At 40.6% G+C, this 22655-nt stretch overlaps 1 protein-coding gene across 9 annotated transcripts in view; it reads left to right on the top strand.

Moving 5' to 3' along the window:
- The window catches only part of TBC1D1 (TBC1 domain family member 1), a 224924-nt gene that overhangs the window by 104514 nt on the left and 97755 nt on the right, over positions 1–22655 (top strand). For all 9 annotated transcript variants that reach the window (XM_070791283.1, XM_070791284.1, XM_070791277.1 and 6 more), the window contains 5 exons: positions 8394–8849; positions 10754–10843; positions 12536–12640; positions 13149–13281; positions 17635–17726. In XM_070791283.1, coding sequence (XP_070647384.1) covers positions 8394–8849; positions 10754–10843; positions 12536–12640; positions 13149–13281; positions 17635–17726 — 876 coding nt within the window. The remainder of the gene's footprint in view (positions 1–8393; positions 8850–10753; positions 10844–12535; positions 12641–13148; positions 13282–17634; positions 17727–22655) is intronic.

Raw genomic sequence — 22655 nt, forward strand, 5'->3', positions numbered from 1 at the left:
AGTGACTACACCAATTTCCATTCCCACCTACAGTGTAGGAGGGTTCCCTTTTCTCCACACCCTCTCCAGCATTTGTTATTTGTAGACTTTTTAATGATAGTCATTCTGACTGGTGTGAGGTGGTACCTCACTGTAGTTCTGATTTGCATTTCGCTAATAATTAGTGATGTTGAGCATCTTTTCATATGCCTCCTGGCCACCTGTATGCCTTCTTTGGAGAAATGTCTCTTACGGTCTTCTGCCCATTCTTTGAGTGAGTTGTTTTTTTATTGTTGAGTTGTTATGAGCTATTTGTATATTTTGGAGATTAAGCCTTTGTCTGTTGCATCATTTGTAAGTATTTTCTCCCATTCCATTGGTTGTCTTTTTTTTTTTTAATGGTTTCCTTTGCTGTACAAAAGCTTGTAAGTTTGATTAGGTTCCATTTGTTTTTGTTTTTATTCCTATTGCCTTGGGAGACTGACTTAATAAAAACATTGATACAATTTACGTAGAAAATGTTTTGCTTATGCTGTCTTCTAGGAGTTTTATGGTATCATGTTTTATGTTTAAGTCTTTAAGCCATTTTGAGTTTATTTTTTGTGCATGGTGTTAGGGTGTTGTTCTAACTCCATTTATTTACATTCAGGGCATCATTTATTGAAACCGATTTTGACTTGTGTCCTGGAGAAGGAAATAGCACTTTTTTTTTTTTAATAGTTACTTGTAGCATATTTACATGTTTTAGTTCCCCTGTTTTGTAGAAAAGGGACCCGAGAGTCCTTTTTCAAAGATTGTGTAACATGCAGAACTCATACGGGATGATTGCTGTGGTAAACTGCTGGTTCATTATATTTGTGAATGTTTCTTAATCTTGGAGACATTATTTTGATGTTTCTAATATTTGGTCAAAAATATAGAGTAGTGTTTCTTACAAGGCACTTGCTCTCCTGTATTTAATAGTTTGAGACTTCTGAAATACAATGAATTTATTTGCAAGTCAGATTTGCCCTTAAATGGTATACATAGCTTGCCAGATATCCGTGGGGTGAGTTTTGTGTTTTTGACTTCACTAGTTTGTTCATCTCTGCTGTAAGCAGGGTCTGGATCTGTGAGTTGGGCTGCTTCACTGCTGTTCACAGTTTGCCTAGGTTCTTAAGAATCCCATGGATTTTGGGTGTGATGATGTAGTGGGCAGGGTGAGGAGCGTCTTCCTTACCTCCGGGATGACAGAGGACAGGTGGTACATCAGGAATTCTGCTCCTGAGAGCTCTTAGATGTTTCTGAAAACTGCAGGTGCCAGGGCCCCACCTCCACAGACTGCTTCATCTAGACTGATGAAAACTAGATAAAAGTCACTCGTTTTAAAGGTTTATCTGCCTCTCTAGTGTGCATTTGAGTTACAAATCAGTGCATTAAATGAAGAGGTTTAGATTTTGAGGACTTAAGTTCCCAGGTTGATCTTTTAGTGACTTCTGTCAGTGTTTATGCTGACCATTCAGAATGTCTTAGCTTTAAAAAACTGTTTTAGAAAAGTTACAAAGCAGTTTCATACTCTTACAGTGCTATCTTCTCCCACCTTCTTGTGTTAGCTCCTGCAGCTATTAAATCACTTCCTAAGTTGGATTTTATTCTCATTGTTTTAAGTGTTTGTAGAAAAGTGCTGGTTTAGCCAGAAAGTTGTAGGGAACCTTTCAAACGATTCATTTCATAGTATGGTGCTGGGTTTTGTGTTTGCACTGATCATTCCACGAGGTTTAAAAGCTACGAAGAAGAGAGTTTATCCAGTTTGTCATATTAGAACCAGGGCGGCTGAATGCTACTACTTCTGTTTTAACCGGAGACTAGACAGATGAGGCAGTCCTGACCCAGGGTGTGAGGGCTGCGTTAGGGGCCAGCGGTCATCAGCGTTTTTGAGATGCCAGGTGCTTCCCCAGCCAGATCACAGCACATCTGATCTCTCTGTCAGGAAGATGTAGCGCATTCATCTGACCTTTGGCTAACTGTAAGCTCACAGCGGGAGCAGGGGCATCGGTTCCCTGGGAAGAGCCGCGCCAGACCTCTCCCAGGGACCAGGCTTCTGCAGTGCACATTGAAAGCCACACATTCCGACAAGTCTCTTCCTCCCTGCACTCGACCCTCTGCTCAGGTCAGGAGCAGGCTCATCTTCTTCACTGTATGCGGTGTATTCACATCTTTATTTGGAATCTAGTCTTGATAGGTCAAACTGTTGAATGATAGGAATGCTCACATGTGTCATGTCGAGAATATCAGACAGCAGTCTTATTCTCTTTAAATAATCGAAGTATCGAGCACTAGTAAGAAGATATTTTCTTAAGTGTTTTGTGAAATTCAAGGCAGATACGACAGAGTTCATGAAGACATGGTTTAATTTCATTTTCTTTCCCTATTTACTTGTTTGTGACCAACAAATACAAATGACCACTTATTACCAACGAAAACAAAACAAAACAAGTCTGTTTCTTCTGGGAAATAATTATCTGAAATGATTGTTTTCTATTCGAACTGCTCATTTTAACTCCTTGTAGTGAGTGAACATTTCATCCAATGGGCAAAACACGGTTTTTAATATTTTATTTATTACTAGTTGGCAGAAAATCACAAGTGTAAATGTTCAGTAAAATGGCTTTTCATCCTCAATAATGTTTCAAGGGCTCTTCCCCAAGTCCTTGTGAATAAAATTACACTTGCAATGTGTTTATAATCCTTTAAAATCCTCAAATCTTTAAAAAGAAATTTGACCCAAAGGTTTAAATAAGGATTTTATTTGCAAAAATGAGTATTTTAATTCTCTTAGATTACCATTTTCTGACTAGTTATAAAACAGTATTCACAAGCCTGCTACAGAAACTTCATACTGTACTGTGCATTTATTAGTATGTGAATTCAAAAGAAACTTATTTGGGCTGTGAAAGAAGTGCAGACGTAAAAATGACCTTTAGCATAAACTCAAATAGGTTGACAGAAGAGTAGTTCAATAAATTTTTTATACGTTTAAAACAGAACTTGTTTCTTCATTATTGGCAGTTCATTTCAGTTAACATTTTTATTGCAATGCCCATTGTTAAAAGAAGAAAACCAAATCTGAAATCCTTATGAATTTATCTCAGCAAAATGCTTTTCAGATTCTTGTTTTTGCTGCCATTAGTTTTGATTTACTTTATCTGCGGTCAGAAATGACGTAGATATTATTGCTGTGACTAAAAAAAGATTTTTATTAAAAGTACCCAGATCATATCAGTGGGAATAAACACTACTGACCTCAGCATATTTGCCCTTAAAGCGTCTGTGTATTTGCAGTAAATATTGTAACTTGAAGTATACGTTCTCATAGACTAGAAGTTTCACCTTGAGACATTTTTCCGTTGCTTGCTTGTTTTGGAGGGTCATTGTGGGCATCCCTGCTTTATGTTTTACACAAGCTGCCAACTCCAGCAGACCCGACTCAGTCCTCTGTTTATTCTCACTCAGCGCCCCCGCCCCACACCCCAAGAAGGAGGGCTTGTTTCCCTCGCCACCTCTGGCATCTTGCTGCTTGCCTATCCTCCTGCTTCTCTGCCGTGATCCCTCAGTTTCTTTATACCTGAAATGTTGGTGTATCCTAACGTACCATCTTAGCTCACTTCCTTTACTTTCCCTTTTTCTGTTGTCAGGGCATCAGCCACCTCCCATCTGTATACATGGGCTGTTGATGTCCAGTCGAGATCTCCTGTCTTGGACTGCAGGCTGGCTTGTTCAGCTGCCCACCACATGTCTTTACTTTCAAGTCCTTCTGGTCGTACTCAACATGGACAGGAGGGGAGCTCACTGTAATCTCTCCCCAGACCTGCTGCTTCTGTATTCCCTAATGAAGAAGCCTAAGCCAGAGCATCTGTGAGTCCCATGCAGTCTCCCATGCCTCCAGCTCCCCCATCCAGGTAGTCACCAGGTCTTGTGAGTCTGTCTTCCAGAATCTTTCCTGCAGCCTTTTTTTCTCTTGCAGTGCTTGCTGCTTAGTTCAGGTTCCCAGCAGACCCCATCTCAGTTACTGTAAAGATTCTAACCAAACCTTCCTCCAGGCCCCACTCCCTTCTCAGGCAGGGCTATCTTGTGTTCATCTCACACTTCTGAATCCCTGCCTCTTGGCATCCAGTTATACCTAGGATCACATTTGGAAATAAAATGAAATAAATGACTCACTTCCCTTATGTTACAATAGTGTAGGTGAGTCCAGGACAGAATTATAAAGAATAGAGAATTCAGGATTTCATCATATGTGGACATGAGGCCTTCATTTTTTTAAAAATTATGCAATTTTAAAAGACTACTTTCCATTTACAGTTATTACAAAATGTTGGCTATATCCCCTGTGTTGTACAGTACAGTACATTCTTGAGTCCATCTTACGCCCTTTCTCTCCTACCTTTATTACTCCTTTCCCCACTCCTCACTGGTAACCGCTAGTTTGTTCTCTGTATCTGTGTATCTACTTGTTTTTTTTTTTTTAATATTTACTAGTTTGTTGTATTCTGTGTGTGTGTGCCCAGTCGTGTCTGACTCTTGAGACCCCATGGACACAGCCTGCCAGACTCCTCTGTCCATGGGATTCTCCAGGCAAGAATACTGGAGTGGGTTGCTATGCCCTCCTCCAGGGGATCTTCCCCACCCAGGGATTGAACCCAGTCTCCTGCGTTGCAGGATTCTTTACCAACTGAGCCACCAGAGAATCCCCATTTTATTAAACTTCACATAAAATTGATACCACACACATATAGGTGATTTCTCTGTTTTCTTTCACTTAGCATAATGCCCTCCAAGTCCATCCATGTTACTGCAAATAGTAAACTTTAATTCTTTTTTCTGGCTGAGTGGTATTCCATTATATATATATATATATGTATATGTATTAATATGATTATATATATAATTATTCTACTTCTGTGAAAAATATCATTAGTAGTTTGATAGGGATTGAATTGCATCTGTAGATTGCCTTGGGTAGTATAATCATTTTAAGTATATTGATTCTTCCAGTCCAATAACAGTATATCTTTCCATCTGTCTGCATTGTCTTCAGTTTCTTTCATCAGTGTCTTAAAGTTTATGGAGTACAGGTTTTTTGCCACCTTAGGTATGTTTATTTTTCAGTATTGTATTTTTTTTTTGATTCAATGGTAAATGGAATTGTTTCCTTAGTTTCTTTTTCTGATATTTTGTTGTTAGTGTATAGAGATGCAACAGATTTCTGTGTATTAACTTTGTAACCTGAAACTTTATGGATTTCTACTAGAGCATTAGTGAGCTCTAGTAGTTTTCTAGTAGCATCTTTAGGATTTTCTATGTATGGTATTATGTCATCTGCAAACAGTGACAGTTTTCTTATTTTCCAGTTTGGATTCCTTTTTATTTTCTTTTTCTTTGCTTGCTTTGGCTAGGACTTCTAAAACTATGTTGAATGAAAGTGGTGAAAGTGGGTATCCTTATCTTGTTCCTGATCTTAGAGTGAATACTTTGAGCTTTTCACTGTTGTGTATGACATTAGCTGTGGGTTTGTCATATGCCTTCATTTTTCAAAAAGCAGTACCCAGGTCTGTTCTGGTAAAGAGAACTAAACTATCAAAGTTTTGCAAAATTAGACATAAATGGGGGCTTCCCTTGTGGCTCAGCTGGTAAAGAATCTGCCTGCAATGCAGGACACCTGGGTTTGATACCTGGTGTGGGAAGATCCCCTGGAGAAGGGAAAGGCTGCCCACTCCAGTATTCTGGCCTAGAGAATTCCAAGGACTGTATAGTCCATGGGGTCCAAAGAGTTAGAGACTGACTTTCACTTCACTTCATTTCAGACATAAGTGGAGCTCATTTTTTATTTAGTCTCTTAGTATACCTGAATGACTTACAGAAATGTTTTTAAAATGTTGGATTTTAAACTGTTTACAATTTATTGTTGAAACTGTGTTTGGTAATATGCCTTCAAATATTTTGAAATCGCTATATCTTGTCAGGATCCCTGAGATTTTTCTAAGCCCAGTTATCTCCTTTATACCCATATTCACACAGCTTACCAGCTCAGGGAGAGGGAGGCACTGGTTTTTGACTAAAGCATTATCTTTTGAAGATTCTGATTAAAGGATAGGAAAAAGATTGGTGGCTGGGAAAAGGACCACAGCACAACTCTGTCTGCCTAGGACCCATGTACTCTTTAGCCTCTTCTGACATTGTGAAGAGACGGAAAAAGCAAGTTCTCTAATTTGTGTCTTGCTTGTGTTTGTACTTTATTACCGAGTCACCATAAATTCATATGACTTCACACATTTTCTCTCCCCTTTGATATGTAATGAAAGACACCGTTACTCATTCCGATGCAGTGGGAAGACCCAGCATACAGAAATGTCCGGTATTTTAAGAAGCCTCAAAAGACTGAGTAAGCTTTGAATTTCCTGTTCAGAGAGTGGGGTTAGTAATTAGGAGGATTCACATGACTCCTGATAAAAAATTTTACCCATTTGCTTAGAAAAGCATCTTTTATTTGCATGAACTCTTTTTCTTTTTTGTAAAAGTCATTATTCTTTATGCTCACAGAAACAACTTTTACCTGAAAAATCTTTTAAGAATTCCCCCCCGGCCCCCACCAAGAGAGAAAAACTGAGGCTGTTTTTGCCAAGGTCCTGTCGTGACTGTTTGGCAAATGTGTGAATGAAATTTAGACTTTCTACTTCTTTCTTTCTGTCCTGTCTTTTATATTTATGAATAACTTTTAGTCCTTTGCAAGATGTGTAATTATTTGTACATAGAGGAATGAGCCACAGCCCAAGCTGTGCAATACTCAGTGCATGTGGATGCTTGACGTTGAAATTCTGGCTTCCTCAGTGTCATTAGGTCTTATGCTTCAGGAATTAATTTTTTAAAATATAAAATATGTCTAAAGATGTTTTGACTTTTTGTATGATAAAGTACCTTGAAAGGATATATCTTAATCTTTTCAGCAGAGCTTGTCTTTAAGGTGTGCATGATATGAAATCACAGAGAAAAGTCTTTTGAGTTGGGTCTTTGGGGATTATGTTGTGAACACAGAATATAAGTTTTTTCAGATCTACTGAAACCACCTCCCTTTACTGTATGTATTGATCTTTGACCTAAATTGAAAAGGGTTTGGTTTTCTTTTCCTTCTGTAATGTTATTAAAAAGAAATGGGTCTATGGGTATTGGGTGTTCAATTGGATTTTCTTAGAAAGGGAAAAGGAAAAAATGGCTTTGGGTGTTATTTAATAGGTCATATCAAAAGCTAGGCCCTTCCTTATGAAAATGCATTCACGCCTGTCTTGTGTTAGTGCTGTGGCTGTACGTCTTCCAGATGATCGGACACGTGCTTATTCATTCTGTGGAAGACTCGTCTCTTTCTGGCTTCTTTGAAGGATCTTGTCGGAAGCTAATGACGAGAGGGTATGGCAGTCAGGCTGACGATACTACATGAGGCTCTTGTTCATTCTCTTGACCACGACTGCATTAGGAGCCGAAGGCTTTAGAAGCTCAGTGGGAAGAAGCCGCACTGTGTTGCCTTGATAATGATACTGTCATGGGTTGCTGATTCCTCGATTAAAACCTCCGAGCTATGTAGTCAATACTGTTCAGCTATTAGGGAATATAAAACTGAGGAATAAACTGTCAGTTGTCATTAGAGAAAATAATGATGTTATGATTAGAAGAAAGGTTGTGTAAGGTAATTTCAGTCTCGTTATCCTCATCCTGTCATTTATTTAGAAGACTTGATGCGCTGCCAAGACGTACTGCCATGCAATCTAGAATAACTGCATACTGTTTTGGTGACAGACCTTTTGAAGGGAGAGTGACAGCTTCTCGGAGAAGACCTTTGGCTCTGGAGTGGGGGGACCAGCCTGGATTTAACTTGCTGTGTCTGTGGACTTATTACTTAAGCTTGCAGGCACATGAATCCCCTAGCATATCCCTGGCATGTTAAGGGATGCTTAATAAATACTGCTCTCCTTCTCTTCTCTGTGAAGGTTGTGCCTTTCCCTCTCCTGGTCCGGACCTCTGTGGGTTTCTCCTTTGGCCCCGTGTGATGAAATATGCAGTGCATGGATGTGGGGAGCATGACGTGGCTCCTGTGGTCGCAGGCCCTGTGCATCCCAACCACTGTGCTGTGCTGGGCTTAGTCACTCAGTCCTGTCCGACTCTTTGCTACCCCACGTATGTGTGTAGCCTACCAGGCTCCTCTGTCCAAGGGATTCTCCAGGCAAGAATACTGGAGTGGGTAGCCATTCCCTTCTCCAGGGGATCTTTCCAACCCAGGGATGGAACCGGGTCTCCTGCATTACAGGCGGATTCTTTTCCAGCTAAGCTACCAGGGAAGCCCAACCACAGCAGGTTCCAAATGACATTCCTTCCTTTCCCGGCAGGTGCCTGAGATCATCAGTTCCATCCGGCAGGCTGGGAAGATCGCCCGCCAGGAGGAGCTCCGCTGCCCTTCGGAGTTCGATGACACATTCGCCAAGAAGTTCGAGGTGCTGTTCTGCGGCCGTGTGGCCGTGGCGCACAGGAAGGCTCCACCCGCCCTGATCGATGAGTGCATCGAAGGCTTCAGTCACGTGAGCGGTGGCTTCTCCTCGGATCAGTCCCGGTCTGCACTGCAGCCACCGGGGGATGGGGAGCGGGGCCCGCGGCCGATGCGCAAGTCCTTCTCGCAGCCCGGGCTGCGCTCCTTGGCCTTCCGAAAGGAGTTTCAGGATGCAGGCCTGCGGAGTAGTAGTTTCTTCAGCTCTTTTGAGGAGAGCGACATCGAGAACCACCTGATTAGTGGACACAATATTGTGCAGCCGACAGATATTGAGGAAAATCGAACTATGCTCTTCACGGTAAAATATTATCAAGCCTCCTGCACATCCCCAATCTGGCCTTTGTGTTCAAAAGAAAATCTGCTTAGTCGAACAAAGATTATCTGTAAATTGCTTTTGGATTTATGTGTGAATCCGTATATTTTTATTCTGAATAATTCTTTTGTCAGGATAGAATCCTTATTTAGTCCCTATTAGCCTTGGGAATCATCAGGGGGTAACAAACAGAATCTATCTTACATCCTGTATGATTTTTATCTGCCTCCCATGTGGTGGTGAAGACATCTTTTCAATGTGGATCAATTAATGTGTGTAAAAGAGGCTCCAGAAGGTTTTTTTTTTTTTTTAACTTATTTCAAGTACTATATTTCAGCAAAATTTTTTGGAAAATACCCCTTCTTTATTATTTTTATTAATTTGTAAAACTACTTACACTTTGTTACCTGGGTAATTGGGGATAACATGATATTTGAAATTGATACCCAAACTACAGTATTAGTTTAGCCAGTTGCTTACTCTTTTCTAGAAATAATTTGATAAACTGACAGTGAGCCAAATGCCAGAAAAGGCATGGACAGGAGGCTGTCCCTGGCTGTTGAGGCTCCTGGGTTCCAGGCTGATCCCAGCTGTTCTGGAAAGGTTGCTGTCCTGGGAGTCCTCTGGGTCTGAGCTGATGGGACTCAGCTGGCTCCCTAGTGAGCTGGCCTCTGCAATATGGGAAACAGATTGTTCTCAGCCTCCTCTGTCTCTTCTTTGGCCTAAGGCTGACTGAGAGTTTAGGGAGAGAGCAAGGTAACATTTCCGTGCCTAACTCAGGGCCAAGTGATGAGGAAGCTGGCTGTGTAGATATACAGGTTTGAAATCAAGATGGAGTGTCAGAGGGCCGATTTCTTCCTCTTTTCATGGTTGACCTAATATACTGAAAAGAGTGCTACGTTGGCAGTCAGACTGGTGTTGTAATGTGTGATCTGTATTTAAAAAAAAAAAAAAAAAACCACCAAAACCTCTTGTTATCATTGGGAAAGCTGCTTAGTGCATTTATTTTCAAGTACTTATTGTGTAAATGCTATCCACAGGGTCACTTGCAACATGCTAGAAATACAACAATGAACAGGACAGGCATGATCTCTGCCCACGTGAAATTTAGATTCCAGTGAGAGACTGACAACTGATTGTATGAGTAATTGTCTCACTAAAATTGTGATAAATGCTGCAAAGGATGCTGTGAGGGCTTCTGGGGAATCAGGGCTTTCTGAAGGCAGTGATAGTCACTGAGCAGAAGTGTCATTGTGGCCAGCTAGAGGAGCATCCTGGGTTCAGGGAGCAGCAGGGGAGGGAGGGAAGCTGCACAGTTAACTATGGTTATTGCGACACAGTCCTCTGCTCTAACGGAGATCTGTTAGGCTGACCCTCGTCTGTAAGACAATGTTAGTTTGTGCTCGCACTGTTAGCTTTTTTAGGAAGTCAGGTAAGCAGGAGTGAGTACCTAACACAGTATGTACTCAACAATTGGTAGATTTTAAACAATAATTTAAGAAGACTTTTCTGATCATTAGAAAGTGTCCTGGAAATTTTAAAAGAGAAGCTCCTCTATCCTTGGAGATTCACTTATGCAGAAACCTCTCTTTCTTACAAAGGGGAGCTGTGGGAACCTGAGGCTTCGTGACTAACTTTGAGATATTTGGTCCTCTCACCTCAAGACTGCTGCCTGATGAAGGTGAACACACTGATGGTTGTCTCCTACCCGAAGCCTGTAGAATAGAGTGTGACCTGGAAGTGGTCTTCTACATGATATGGTCCCTGCTCAGTAGGAGCTTGAGCCATTGATTCTTTATTTCCCTAGGTCATGAAATGAGAAAGTGTGTGTAATAAATCTGAATTCAGTGTTCATGCAAAGCTAGTTTCTTTCTTTCTTTGTCTTTAAGATTGGTCAATCTGAAGTTTACCTCATCAGTCCTGACACCAAAAAAATAGCGTTGCAGAAAAATTTTAAGGAGATATCCTTTTGCTCTCAGGTAAATGGACGTGGGTTATCAGCTCAACTGCAGTTGCATTTTTTTAATGAATTATTTTACTGTCTGTCATTCAACCGAAGTAGCTAAGGTTACAAGATGTATGCTTTCTAAGTGCTGGGTTTGTGATCTTGCATTTCCTTTTGTATATTAAGGCAAAATATAATTTTGAAATTAAAATTTTTGCTTTTAGTGACCATAACTTAACTGGAGAAAGAAGGTCTCCTTTTCCTTTTTTCCCAGTCATTGGTAGTAATGGTCCACAGTCATGGTTTCCAGGTGTATGTGCGTCTGTATGCATATTTATATATACATTCATACACACTAATGTATTTTTTTAAATACTTATTTTTACTTTCTAAAAATTCATGACTTTTGGGATACCAGGATCATTATTTCTTCTTCCTTAAAATATAATAAATAATGACTACCTTTGAGGATTTTTCCTTAGAGTACAGTGTCTACTTGAGTTCTTTCCTGAAAATCTCCTGGGTGTGTTTCATAGAGAGATTTGGGGAATCTGTCAGTTATAATGAGCTATGACAACTTTTTACTCAGAATCTTCCTAGCAAAAATGTGTTACTATTTGGGTAGTTTTAAAAAGTCTGAAATCATTTTCTCATTTTCATTTTCTCAAAATTAGTAAGATATAATGAAACTCTCATTGTTGATTTATAATGTGATCTATGTAATGATTCAATAGGGAATTTTCCCCCCAAAGGTGAAAATGACGTTCATGCATAAGATCGACTAGAGAACCATTTACAAATAAAATGTTTTTTCCAAATCATATTCTCCTTTGGAGTAACCTCTTGCACATGCTTAACTTGCTGTTGGAGAACATTGATGGCAGTGCCAGGATGTGTCAGTGATTGCTCGTTTATTGGGAAATATTTGACCTGAAAGTGAGATTCTCCATAGACATTTTATCTTGATTTGCTTGTATTTCTCTTGAAATGGTAATATTAAATATTTGCTTTTTCATATGGTAATTTTGTTAATTCCTAAAGGATGTTTACAAGTTTACATGATCACCTGCCCTTCAAGCTGTCAACACTCTGCATGCTGGTGCTTTTAGGAGGTGCTATCTTATCTGTATTAAGGTGGTTCTTAGCTGATACTTTCAAAACGAGTATACATATTAATATTTATTAAAAAGAGCTCTTAGGAAACTGATACAGCTTTGGCCTTAATATCTTATGTTTGAAAGTACCTCTGTTCGTTATGTGTATAACTTTTGACTCATTCCTCCTACCAGTTTACTTCAGGATTTACTTGTTTGTTATTTTAGGAGTACAAATATTTTAAATCCTTTCCTTTAATTTTTGTGTCTACGTGTGTTTGCTTGTGTATGTGTACAGTTGTGTTTCTTTGTTAATCTCTCATTTACTTTTTCCTTAATACTCAAGAAAAGTTCTCATTTTTCTGTGTCAGCTTTTCTCCACTTCCTCTCACTACTAAAATGAGGATAAAAGCTCTGGTTTTCAGATCCTGCTTGTAGGAATAGTCAGAGTAGTAACATTTTAGTAGAACTTCATATTTGAAAGATGTTTTTAGATATTTAAAACATCTGGAAAACAGTAATTTCACAGTGTCCTTTAAAACCGTGCTGTGTGAGTCTTCAGCTGCGCGTGTGGCAGTGGTGCCTCCTCTGGGTACAGCTTACCATTCTTGCTCTTTCCCTGCCTTCCACAGGGTATTAGACATGTGGACCACTTTGGGTTCATCTGCCGTGAGTCTTCCGGAGGTGGAGGCTTTCGTTTCGTCTGTTACGTGTTTCAGTGCACAAATGAAGCTCTGGTAAGTGAGAAGGGGCTCTTCTTACCTTGAAATCTCGTCTACAGGGGATGTCAGCCTCACTGATTTCTTTACATAGCAAAACTATGTGGCTTCACTGACAAATTACTTGGTTTTCATTACACTTTTGTGACTATTTAATAACCAGTTAATATACACTTGAGACTTACTTGGGTGCACATTTTCAATGTTCATCATGCTTAAAGGCCTGCTCACTTTCACCCTCTGCTTTAGCATCTTTCAAAAGTCATTTTGGACTTTTGATCAGAAGAGTTGGTTTTCGTTCAGTATTTAATTTGCATCTAGTTTTTACCTTATCTCCTTGAAAAGCCTTGAGCGTTTGTAGTGTTTCTAGACTATGTATAATCCTAGTGGTTCTTAATGATTATTATCCATTAACCTGTGACTAACAGTCCAGAAGAATCTTAAGTACTGGGTCTTTCCACAGAGTCCTGAAATCTCTGCCAGATCATTTTAAATGGACTTTCTGCTCTCTGTCGTCTCTGATCAGGTGGATGAGATCATGATGACCTTGAAGCAGGCCTTCACGGTGGCTGCTGTGCAGCAGACAGCCAAGGCGCCAGCCCAGCTGTGTGAGGGCTGCCCCCTGCAGGGCCTGCACAAGCTCTGCGAGCGGATCGAGGGTGAGCCGGGGCGGGGTGGGGTGGGCAGTTCAGGGTCCTGGGCAAATTCGTTGGAAGGTTGTGTCCCACGGAGGCCAATGTTAGTTACAGGGGTCATGGATGGATGTCCTCTGTATATCAGGTGCTACCATCTCCCCTCGAGGGGCCCGGACGAGGGTGGAAGAGTTAGGGGAACAGAGGGCACAAGACGAGTTGCGCTGTTAATCATGGTGGGGTGAGTGTTCAGTTGGCTGCCAAGGAGGGATCTAGTAAGATGAGAGGTAAGAATTACCACTGAGTGAGCCGATTGCATGGCTTCCCTGGTGGCTCACTGCAGCTCTCCTGCAATGCAGGAAACCCAGGTTTGATCCCTGGGTAGGAAAGATCCCCTGGAGAAGGAAATGGGAACCTGCTCTAGTATTCTTGCCTGGGAAATCCCATGGACAGAGGAGCCTGGTGAGCTGCATTCTGTGGGGTTGCAGAGTTGGACACGCAAAGAGTCCGTTACAAGGTCAATGATAGCTTCTTCCAGAGCAGTTTTAATGGTGAGGAATGGCCAGAGGGCAGGTTGCAGTTGAGGAGCCAGTGAGAAAGAGCACAGGAAGTATTGCTCCAAGTTTTTCTAGGAATTTGGCTTGGGGAGAAACTGCAATAAATGTTATGATTTCCATGCTTAAGATATGCCTGGCACTGTACTGTTTTCTTTAACATGTATTATCATCCATTTAATCCTCACCACTTTGTGGAAGGAAAAGGGATTACTGCACATTTGAGGGATAAGCAAACCGACTTTCTGGGGCTTGGGGATGATAACCATCCTGATGGATGTGAAGTGGTATCTGATTTCCCTTTTTAAAGACAAATTGACATGATCTTAAGGTCTTCAAGGTTCACTTGCTGGCATTCCAGTGCTGTTTAAAATGGATCAAAATGATTAACATTGTCAATCATGTTTTCCTAGTTGTTCCTCTTTGCTGACATGATACAAAATATATCTGGGAACAAGGAAAGTTGTGCTTTAACAAGAGATCCCATCTGAGGGCATCACTAGTTCTTTCCTTAGTGGTTGTGAGATAAGGTAAACGATGACGGCAGTGTCCCCTATGAGCTTGTTAAGAAGCCTGCAGTGACTTCGGCCTTGAAGATAAAGCAGATTCTGACCTGCAGGAGCTGGAAGGGTTCCAGAGTTCCACTTGACAAATCTTTCTTTGGTCTGGCTTAGCTTTCAGAGAGCTATACCTGAAAAGTTTAATTATGGTAGGGATTTTGCTGCTGTAGTTTCAGAGTGATTATTTAATTCATCTTTTTACTGGATAAGATCCAAGCAAAGCAGAAAGCTATGCTAATGTAAAAACATCCATTAACTAGCACAATTAGAAGACTGGGGAGGGTACTTTTTGCCTACGTGATGGGAAGCACTTCTAAAGCATCGATGGCACATTATTACAGCCGTCCTTAGTAAGGGAGATGCTGATTATTTTATGGATAGTTAGTTTCAGGTTCTTATGTTTTGCTAGATTGCATCCCTACCCAGGGATCCAACCCAGTTCTCCCGCATTGCAGGCAGATTCTTTACCATCTGAGCTACCAGGGAATCCCCAAGGAGAATGAAATCGTTTATTAAAGCTCATTGTATGTACCCATAACAGTGGTTCTAATAGGAAGTTATGATCTGGCCAAGAACATCATAAACAGTGGAGAGGAACAATGAATGACATGGCCACAAAAAGAAAGACTTAAAGACTGTTTTCTTAATCAACTGATGTAGTTAATATGCTCTGGAATCCATAAAGTAGAATAAATAGACTGTACTTGTGGGTGCCATTGGACACTTAAAACACATAAGAGGGGCAGCTGTACAGATTCTGTGTTTGGACTCTCTACAACTGCTAGTATTTATATAGCATTTTGCTTATTTTAAAGTTTAGAGGAACATTTTGGGAATTCTGGCATAAATTACACTTTCACTAAAAAGAAAAAGTTGAACTGAGGTTTCCTTTTGCTCTCCAAGTAAATTTGCCTTCGGCAAAGCAAAACTATTCATCAGTGCTCCCTTTAATAAGAGCCTTTTCTGGCGGCCAGCATGAAGGCAGACTGACTTGCTGCCCTTCTCTCCTGTAAAACCTTTGGCATCACGTGGGGAATGCTGCCTTCTTGCTGCAGAAACCCCCAGGAGCGGCTGAAAGTGTTGAGAAGCCCCACGGAGGGTGCACAGTGGAGAGTAGGCGTGGAGGCTGGAGGATCAGCTTTGATTTGAGATGGGGCAGAAAGGACTTAATGAATTGAGAGCTCCTGAAGGCGAGGATAGACCTGTCTACGGATCTCTGCATACCTGCTGAATATGAAGAGTGGACTGTATTGTATGATTTCACCTGAGGTTGTTAGAAGTATGTATAATGAGCCTAACTCTTCTTGAGGTTTTTCTCCGTATGTGAATGTTTCATCAAACAGTACAGATGTGTCCGCGAGAGGATGCTTGGACGGTATCATTGACATCCAGATGCAGGGAGGATTTTTATTTAATGACTTCTGAGTGCTAATTTTGCTCATAACTGTAAACAGTGTTTCGATTCAGCCTGTAAGGAGTTAGTGCAGTGAAGGCATCGCTGTTTCCCTGGCTGGTGTGACCTGACAGCTTGCCAGAGGAGTAGCTGAATAAACTGTGCTCTGACAAATCGAGCTGTCCTTTCTGCACCTTTAATCACTTCTCTCTTTTAAATTGAAGAATAGTTGACTTCCAATTTATTAGTGTCTGTGTGCAACGTGGTGATTCAGTATTTTTGTATCTTCTGTACCACACAGTGTCATCATAACATTATTGACTGCATTCCGTTTGCCATACATCACATCCCTGTGACTTATTTATATTATAACGGGTAGTTTAATCCGCTGGTACATCTTAGTCCCCTTCACTTATTTTGCCCTTCCCTTCTGCCCTACGGCCACTAGCTTGTTCTTTGTGAGTCTATTTGTGTCTTGTTATATTTGTGTTTTAGATTCCACATATAAGTGAAAATCTGCCGTACTTGTCTTTTTCTGCCTGACTTATTTCACTGAGCAGTTCACTTTGGTATTGAAGTCACCGGGGTCAGGTGACTTGACTGTGTGTGGATTAAGGGAGGCAGTGGAGTGTTCTGGAGTGGTCTCTGGAGGCAGATCAATGTGGGTCAGATACTCACTCTGTCCCTTACGTAGATGATGACACTGGACAAAGTATTTGACTTGATTGTGCCTCAGTTTCTTCACCTATGGACCTTGGGATTACTGTATATAGTGCCCACTTTCAGGATTATGCTGAGGGTTAGATGAGATTGTGCAGTGTTCCATAAAGTGGCACAGCAGTCATTAAAAAAAATACTGGCTTTTATTTTTATGGTGGCCGTTTAGGGTTTTCTTGGCCAAAAAAAAGGTGGTGGGGGAGTACCTCTGGAAGGACTTCTAGAAGCTGCAGTGGTTTGAGCTGGGGCAGTGGCCTCGCCACTGCTTGCTGAGAAGGGTGGGGCCCCTGCCTTCTGTGGCAGGGAAAGCAGGGAGTGCTGGCTCTGGGACAGACAGGCTTGGCTGCTAATTGGCCTCCTGACCTGTCAGTTGCCTGGCTTCTCTGGACCTCGGCAAACTCATCTGTAAAACAGAAGCCTGATTTCCAAGTCCCTGTTCTTGATTTCTGAGATGCGCGTCTGGCCATCCTCATTATGAGGATAAATCTGGCCTAGAGCCTGGCCCAGCGGCTCACCCTCAGGAGGAAATGGGCTGGCGAGTGGATAGGGACAGTGAAGTGAAAGTGAAGTCGCTCAGTCGTATCTGACTCTTTGCAACCCCATAGGCTGTAGCCCACCAAGTTCCCTGCTTGAGGAGAGGAGTGGGTTGCCATTTCCTTCTCCAGGGGAGATTGTCTAGTTTACATATAAACACTCATGAGGTTTTATCATTTTCTGAGGACAGTGTTCCAGTTGTGTGCGATATTTTAACATGGAGTAGTGGTAGAAAGAAAAATGATTTGGAGCCACACGAGGCTGAGGTAGAGTCCAGTGTGTTGGACTTCGGGAGTCTTGTGAGCTCTCTGGGTCTCAGTTTTCTTAAACTGTAAAATGGGGCTAACCAAGCCCTCTTCGTCAGGTGGTTCTAGTATAAAATGAAATGATACACACCTGACATTTAAGTGGGCGTCTAGCACATGAGGGCTCAGTCAAAAACTGTTACTTGTTGTCAGTGTCCTCATCACTGACATTGTTATTGATTAGAATTTCCATAAGACCTCCGATGCCTAGAGAGGGAGGGAAGGCATGTAAGAGAGGGAGTGGGAATGGAAGGTGTTAACTCTACCTCCTGACTGTTACGGAGTGTGTTCTCAGGTCTCTCTTTTTTTCTTAATAGGAATGAATTCTTCCAAAACCAAACTAGAACTCCAGAAGCACCTGACAACATTAACTAATCAGGAGCAAGCAACTATTTTTGAGGAGGTTCAGGTACAGTACTGGTTTTTAATTTCCAGAAAGGGGGTGGGGCAGAAAAAGGCATCTTCTCTGTGGAATGTTATCATAAAAAATAGCAAAGCAGACCTGTTGGAGCCCTGAGGAAGTGGGCCTGAGTTCCTCTTGGTTTGAGCTTTAACAGTCTCGGGACAAGGGCAAGGTCAGTATTGCAGACTCCTGTGAGAACTTGGCTTTTGTGTGAAAACTACTAACCCAGGGGAGTGCTCTCTTAAGGAATGAGAGGAAGGAAATTATAAAGTAGAATGAGCCTCAGCCTGGGATACAGAGGACCCTGGACTTTGGTCCCTGAGCACTGCTTTCCCCAGAGACTTATGCCAGCTCCGTTCCACTCAGGATTTCAGACCTCAGTGTGGGAATCTTAAGGATATAACATTTTGTACATGAACTTGAACATAAGTTTCCCTCCTCGCTCTTTTTTTTTTCAGTTTTGAAAATACATTTAAATGTTGCCTACACTATATAGTATATCAAATCTAAACATAAAAACAAAATATAGGACAAAACCCAAGCTCATTGGTTTCCTGCTTTAACCCTGGAAACTCGCTCTCATCCTTGCATTTAGATGCATGTATCTCAGGGAGACCACGCTCTGTGTGCTGGTCTGCCTGTAGTCCGTTCATTATGAATCTTTGATGAGCTCATCAAAAATGTCATGTCTGCTTTTGCAAAGGGACGTTTTCTGTGGTTTCCTGGCACTTTTTCTCGGGAGGCGATCACAGCAGAACAAAGCCTAAGTGTCTTGTGAGGAGAGTGGCGGGGGCTTTGCACATAGAGGGGTCTTCAAACAAAGCAAGAAGGCCATTAAGTCTAGGTTGTCAGTTTTTTCTTCCTCCTCACTGGGGAAAAGGCTACAGACAGGACCCATGATCTGTTTTCTGTTAAGAGTGAGAAATTAAAGAATTGTCTTTTTCTTTTTAATCACATGTTCTCAGTTCTCCTTTCCTTGGTCTTCTGCAGTAAAATTAGAGTTTGAATTTTATAAATAGCTTAGAATGTTATTTTCACAATTATCAGTTGTTCTTAAATTTTCTTGTGTTCTTCTGAATCGAGGCACTACTTAATTTTCTTAAAGGATCTTTAGAGTTCTAAGTACACAGTATTCTCAGACAGACTTAATGTGATTGGTACTTAGAATTCTTAAATAGATGGACAATTTGCTTCTGATTGATAATGCATTTGTGATGGGAGCTGGGGCCTTTTTGCTGGCTTACTTTGTTGTAGTGCCATCAAGTCTCTTTAGCAAGCATAGAGGATTCATTCCTTCCCTAATGTGACTTTGCTTTCTTTTTCATTTAGACAGCACTGTGTAACTTTCCCCCAAACAGTGTGGTGAATCAGGGAAGGTAACACCCCAGCTATTGTTCTGCAGCAGTGACAGGTTCCTGATAGATGTGGTTCTGAGGTTCTCTTTGATGCATGTGAGTTAGAGACACTCCAATATATTATAACAAAGAGACTTTAGAGAAAATTAGGGACAGAAGTTTGCTTCAAAAAATTCATTCAGTTAATATACTGGGATCCCTATGTGTTGTTGTAGCAGGTTCTGTAATTTTGATTAAAGACCAAAAAGAAGTCATATTGTTCATTGGCTTTGCATAACCAGCTTGTAGTTTGTCCTTCACCCTTGTAGGTGTAGCTCTTCTTTGAATAATACACACTTCACATGGATCTCGTCTTCTGATGGCTTATTGATAGTCTTGTTATTTCCTCAATGACTGTTTTTGTTTTATATAAAATATTATATAAACCAAGTCACTAGTTTCTTTTTAGGTAGTAGTGCCTGCTAATGCATTTGAAAATCATGCATTTTGAATGGATCATAAGGAAAAAGTGGCTTTGCAGTGTCATGAGACCTCTTATAAATAGAATGGTTAATATTTTTCCTTTCAGTTTTTTCTGGAGAAAAGTTGTTTCTGAGGAATTCTCCAAGGGCAAGTGTTTATAAAACAAATGTAATTACTATTGAAATAATTGTACTTAAAGCATACACTGGGCTTCCCCGGTGGCTCAGATGGTAAAGAATCTGCCTGCAGTGTGGGAGACCTGGATTCAATCCCTGGATTGAGAAGATCCCGTGGAGGAAGTCATGGCAACCCACTCCAGTGTTCTTGCTTGGAGAATCTCTATGGGCGGGGAGGAGCCTGGTGGGCTATAGTCCACAGGGTCGCAAAGAGTTGGACACGACTGAGCAACTAAGCACAAAGCTTACATATTCATTGTTTTTGTAAGTAAATGTTTCATGGGGAAATAAAAGTGCAACCCAAGTGGAACCATAAAGGAAAATAAATTAATTACTATGCAAATGATGCTGAGGTTTATCACTGCTGCCAACAAGCTGGCTTTGACTCTGAGCTCTGAGAGGAGGCCTTGGTGCCAGATGGGCATGTGGATGTGCTAACCCTTCTCTAAGAGAACTCATGACACTGCAGAGCCACTTTTTTTTATTTATGACCTTTTTGAAATGTACAGTTTCCAAACACGTCTAAGTGGACATGTGAGAAGCCTCCCTGCTGGCGGGATCTGGCTCTGTCCTTGTGCTGGCCGGCTGTGCTGAGTCCACGTTGGTTGTCCTGGGGAGAAGTTGCTTTCAAGCTGAATAGGGCTGGTAAAGAAAATGTCTCAGATGTCAAATTCTCTTCATCTGATTGAGTGTATTTCAAGGAATGACTTAATACTCAACTGAGTAGGTAAACCAAATAGATGTATACTCAATAAATGCTGATAATGAATTAAATAACATGACATGACTTTACAAGTTAAAGATTAATAGCTAGAGGAGCTTTTTTCCCCCTCTTGAACAGAATATATAGGGACTTAGGTGGATTTTTCCACAGTTTTAAAATTATTTGTATAAGATTTCATTATAATTTTTTAAAAAGATGTTGTTGTCCAACTAAGCATTTTAAGTAGACTCCTCAGAAGACCATAGACCTTCTCAGCATGCTGGTATTCGTAGACAGTGTTGGAAACTGACTCTCATATTGCTTTTATAACTGGTTTATAGCCCCACGCCTCATAGAAAGGAGGTTAAAAACATATAACAAAATTGGCTTTGTTACTTTTAACAGGCAATTGTTTTGTATTGTTCTTTCTTAAAAAATTAACTAATGATAGAAAAGCATACAAATCAGTGGTGTGTAGGTCAATGAAATAAATTTTCTTTGAGGTATAGTTGATGTATAATAGTACTTGAGTTTCAGGTGTACAATGTAGTGATTCACAGTTTTTAAAGGTTTATAGATATTACATACATAATGCATATATATATATAAGTAATATATATTATATATAATTATATGTTGTATATAATTATACCTCAGTTTTTAAAGGTTTATAGTTATTACATACAATATATAATTATATATGCTATATAATTATATATTATACATAATATATAATATATAGTATATCAGTTTTAAAGGTTTATAGTTATTATATATAGTAAATATATTTAACAACTTTATTATAAAATTTTGGCTGTATTTCAGTGAATTTTTATAAGATGAATACACCTTGCAGCAACACACAGGTTAGGAAATAGAGCATTTCCAGCCTCAGAGCCCCACCTTGGTCCTGCCCCAGGTAACCGGCATCCTGATTCTTGACCTGACCATAGGTTAACTTTGAATAAGCAAGTTAATTTTGACTGCAAAGCGATATTATCCAACTTGATTCCCCATTAGTTTCCTTAGACCTGTCTCTCGGACTCATGAATGTTTATGAGATTAAGTCACCTACAGGACATAATGATTTTCCCCTTTGGAGAATGGTGAAGTTCCCTGGGAGGCATTCAAGGGACTTCACTCAATGGAAGGGTAGCCCGTAGTCACGTTTCAGTTATTGTAAGGAAGCGTTTATTTCTTGACCTTGTGTGACACCACAGACACGATCTTCTCAGCCTTAGTGTCTTTCCCCCCTGGTGTTTCATGAGCTCCGTGGTGCGGTGTCTTGCTGGCCTGTGTCTTGCATAGGCCAGCAGCTGTGGGAGTACACTGTGCTCAATTTAGTCTCATTTTCTGTCCATTCCAGTAGTTTCTTTCATGTATATATTGAGGAAAAGAGGGTGTACTAATAATGCTCCTCTCTTACTGCTGCATTCTTCGGCTATTTTGATATTGGAAATAATTAATTGTGAAGAATTTTCTCCAAGGAAAATACAGATTTTCTTGTGAGAGTGCCCAAAAGTTTCACTGAAGATTAGGAAAAGAAAGAATGGGTCAGCTCTCGAGTAGCTGCTCAGAGGCTTCGTAATTCCTGTCTGCTTCTCTTTCTTGCAGTTTTTTTTTTAAAATAGACTTATTTTTTAGAGTAGTTTTACAGAAAAAGTGGGTGGAAATACAGAGAGTTCCCATAAAACTTCTCATGCCCCTTCCCCCTCCTCAAGCCAGTTTTTCCTATCAATGACTTGTCTTAGAGTGGTACCTTTATGACAATTGAGCCAGTATTGACATGGTAACTGAAGTCTGTAGTTTACTTCAGGGTTAATTCTTCTGATCATTTACTACCATTTCCTTGAGTGGCAGGAACAGCTTATTTAAAATGATCTTTGCATTTAAGGGAGGGAATGTTAGAAGGTCTGGGTTAGGTGTTACCTCTGCTCTCTTTCGAGTCTATGACACAGGTAAACTTGTTCCTTAGTTAGCTGGGCTGCTCAGAACAGCCTTGATTCGGCCTCAGATGCTTGTGTAGTTGATCTGCTTATTATACACCCGGACTTGGTTTTAAAGGGCAAGCTAGAGGGTTGGGGTAGGGAGAGAGAAGAAGCAGGGCAGTGGAAAACTGTCATTATATATATATAAAAGTTTATAAACTGCAGGCTTTGTGTATCTCCGGAGTAATTCAGTTTTGTATGCTTCATATTCAGGGAAAATAATTGAATACATTAAATTAGATGGTCTTCTA

Source organism: Bos indicus, chromosome 6 (assembly GCF_029378745.1).
Source record: "Bos indicus isolate NIAB-ARS_2022 breed Sahiwal x Tharparkar chromosome 6, NIAB-ARS_B.indTharparkar_mat_pri_1.0, whole genome shotgun sequence".
Lineage (NCBI taxonomy): Eukaryota > Metazoa > Chordata > Mammalia > Artiodactyla > Bovidae > Bos > Bos indicus.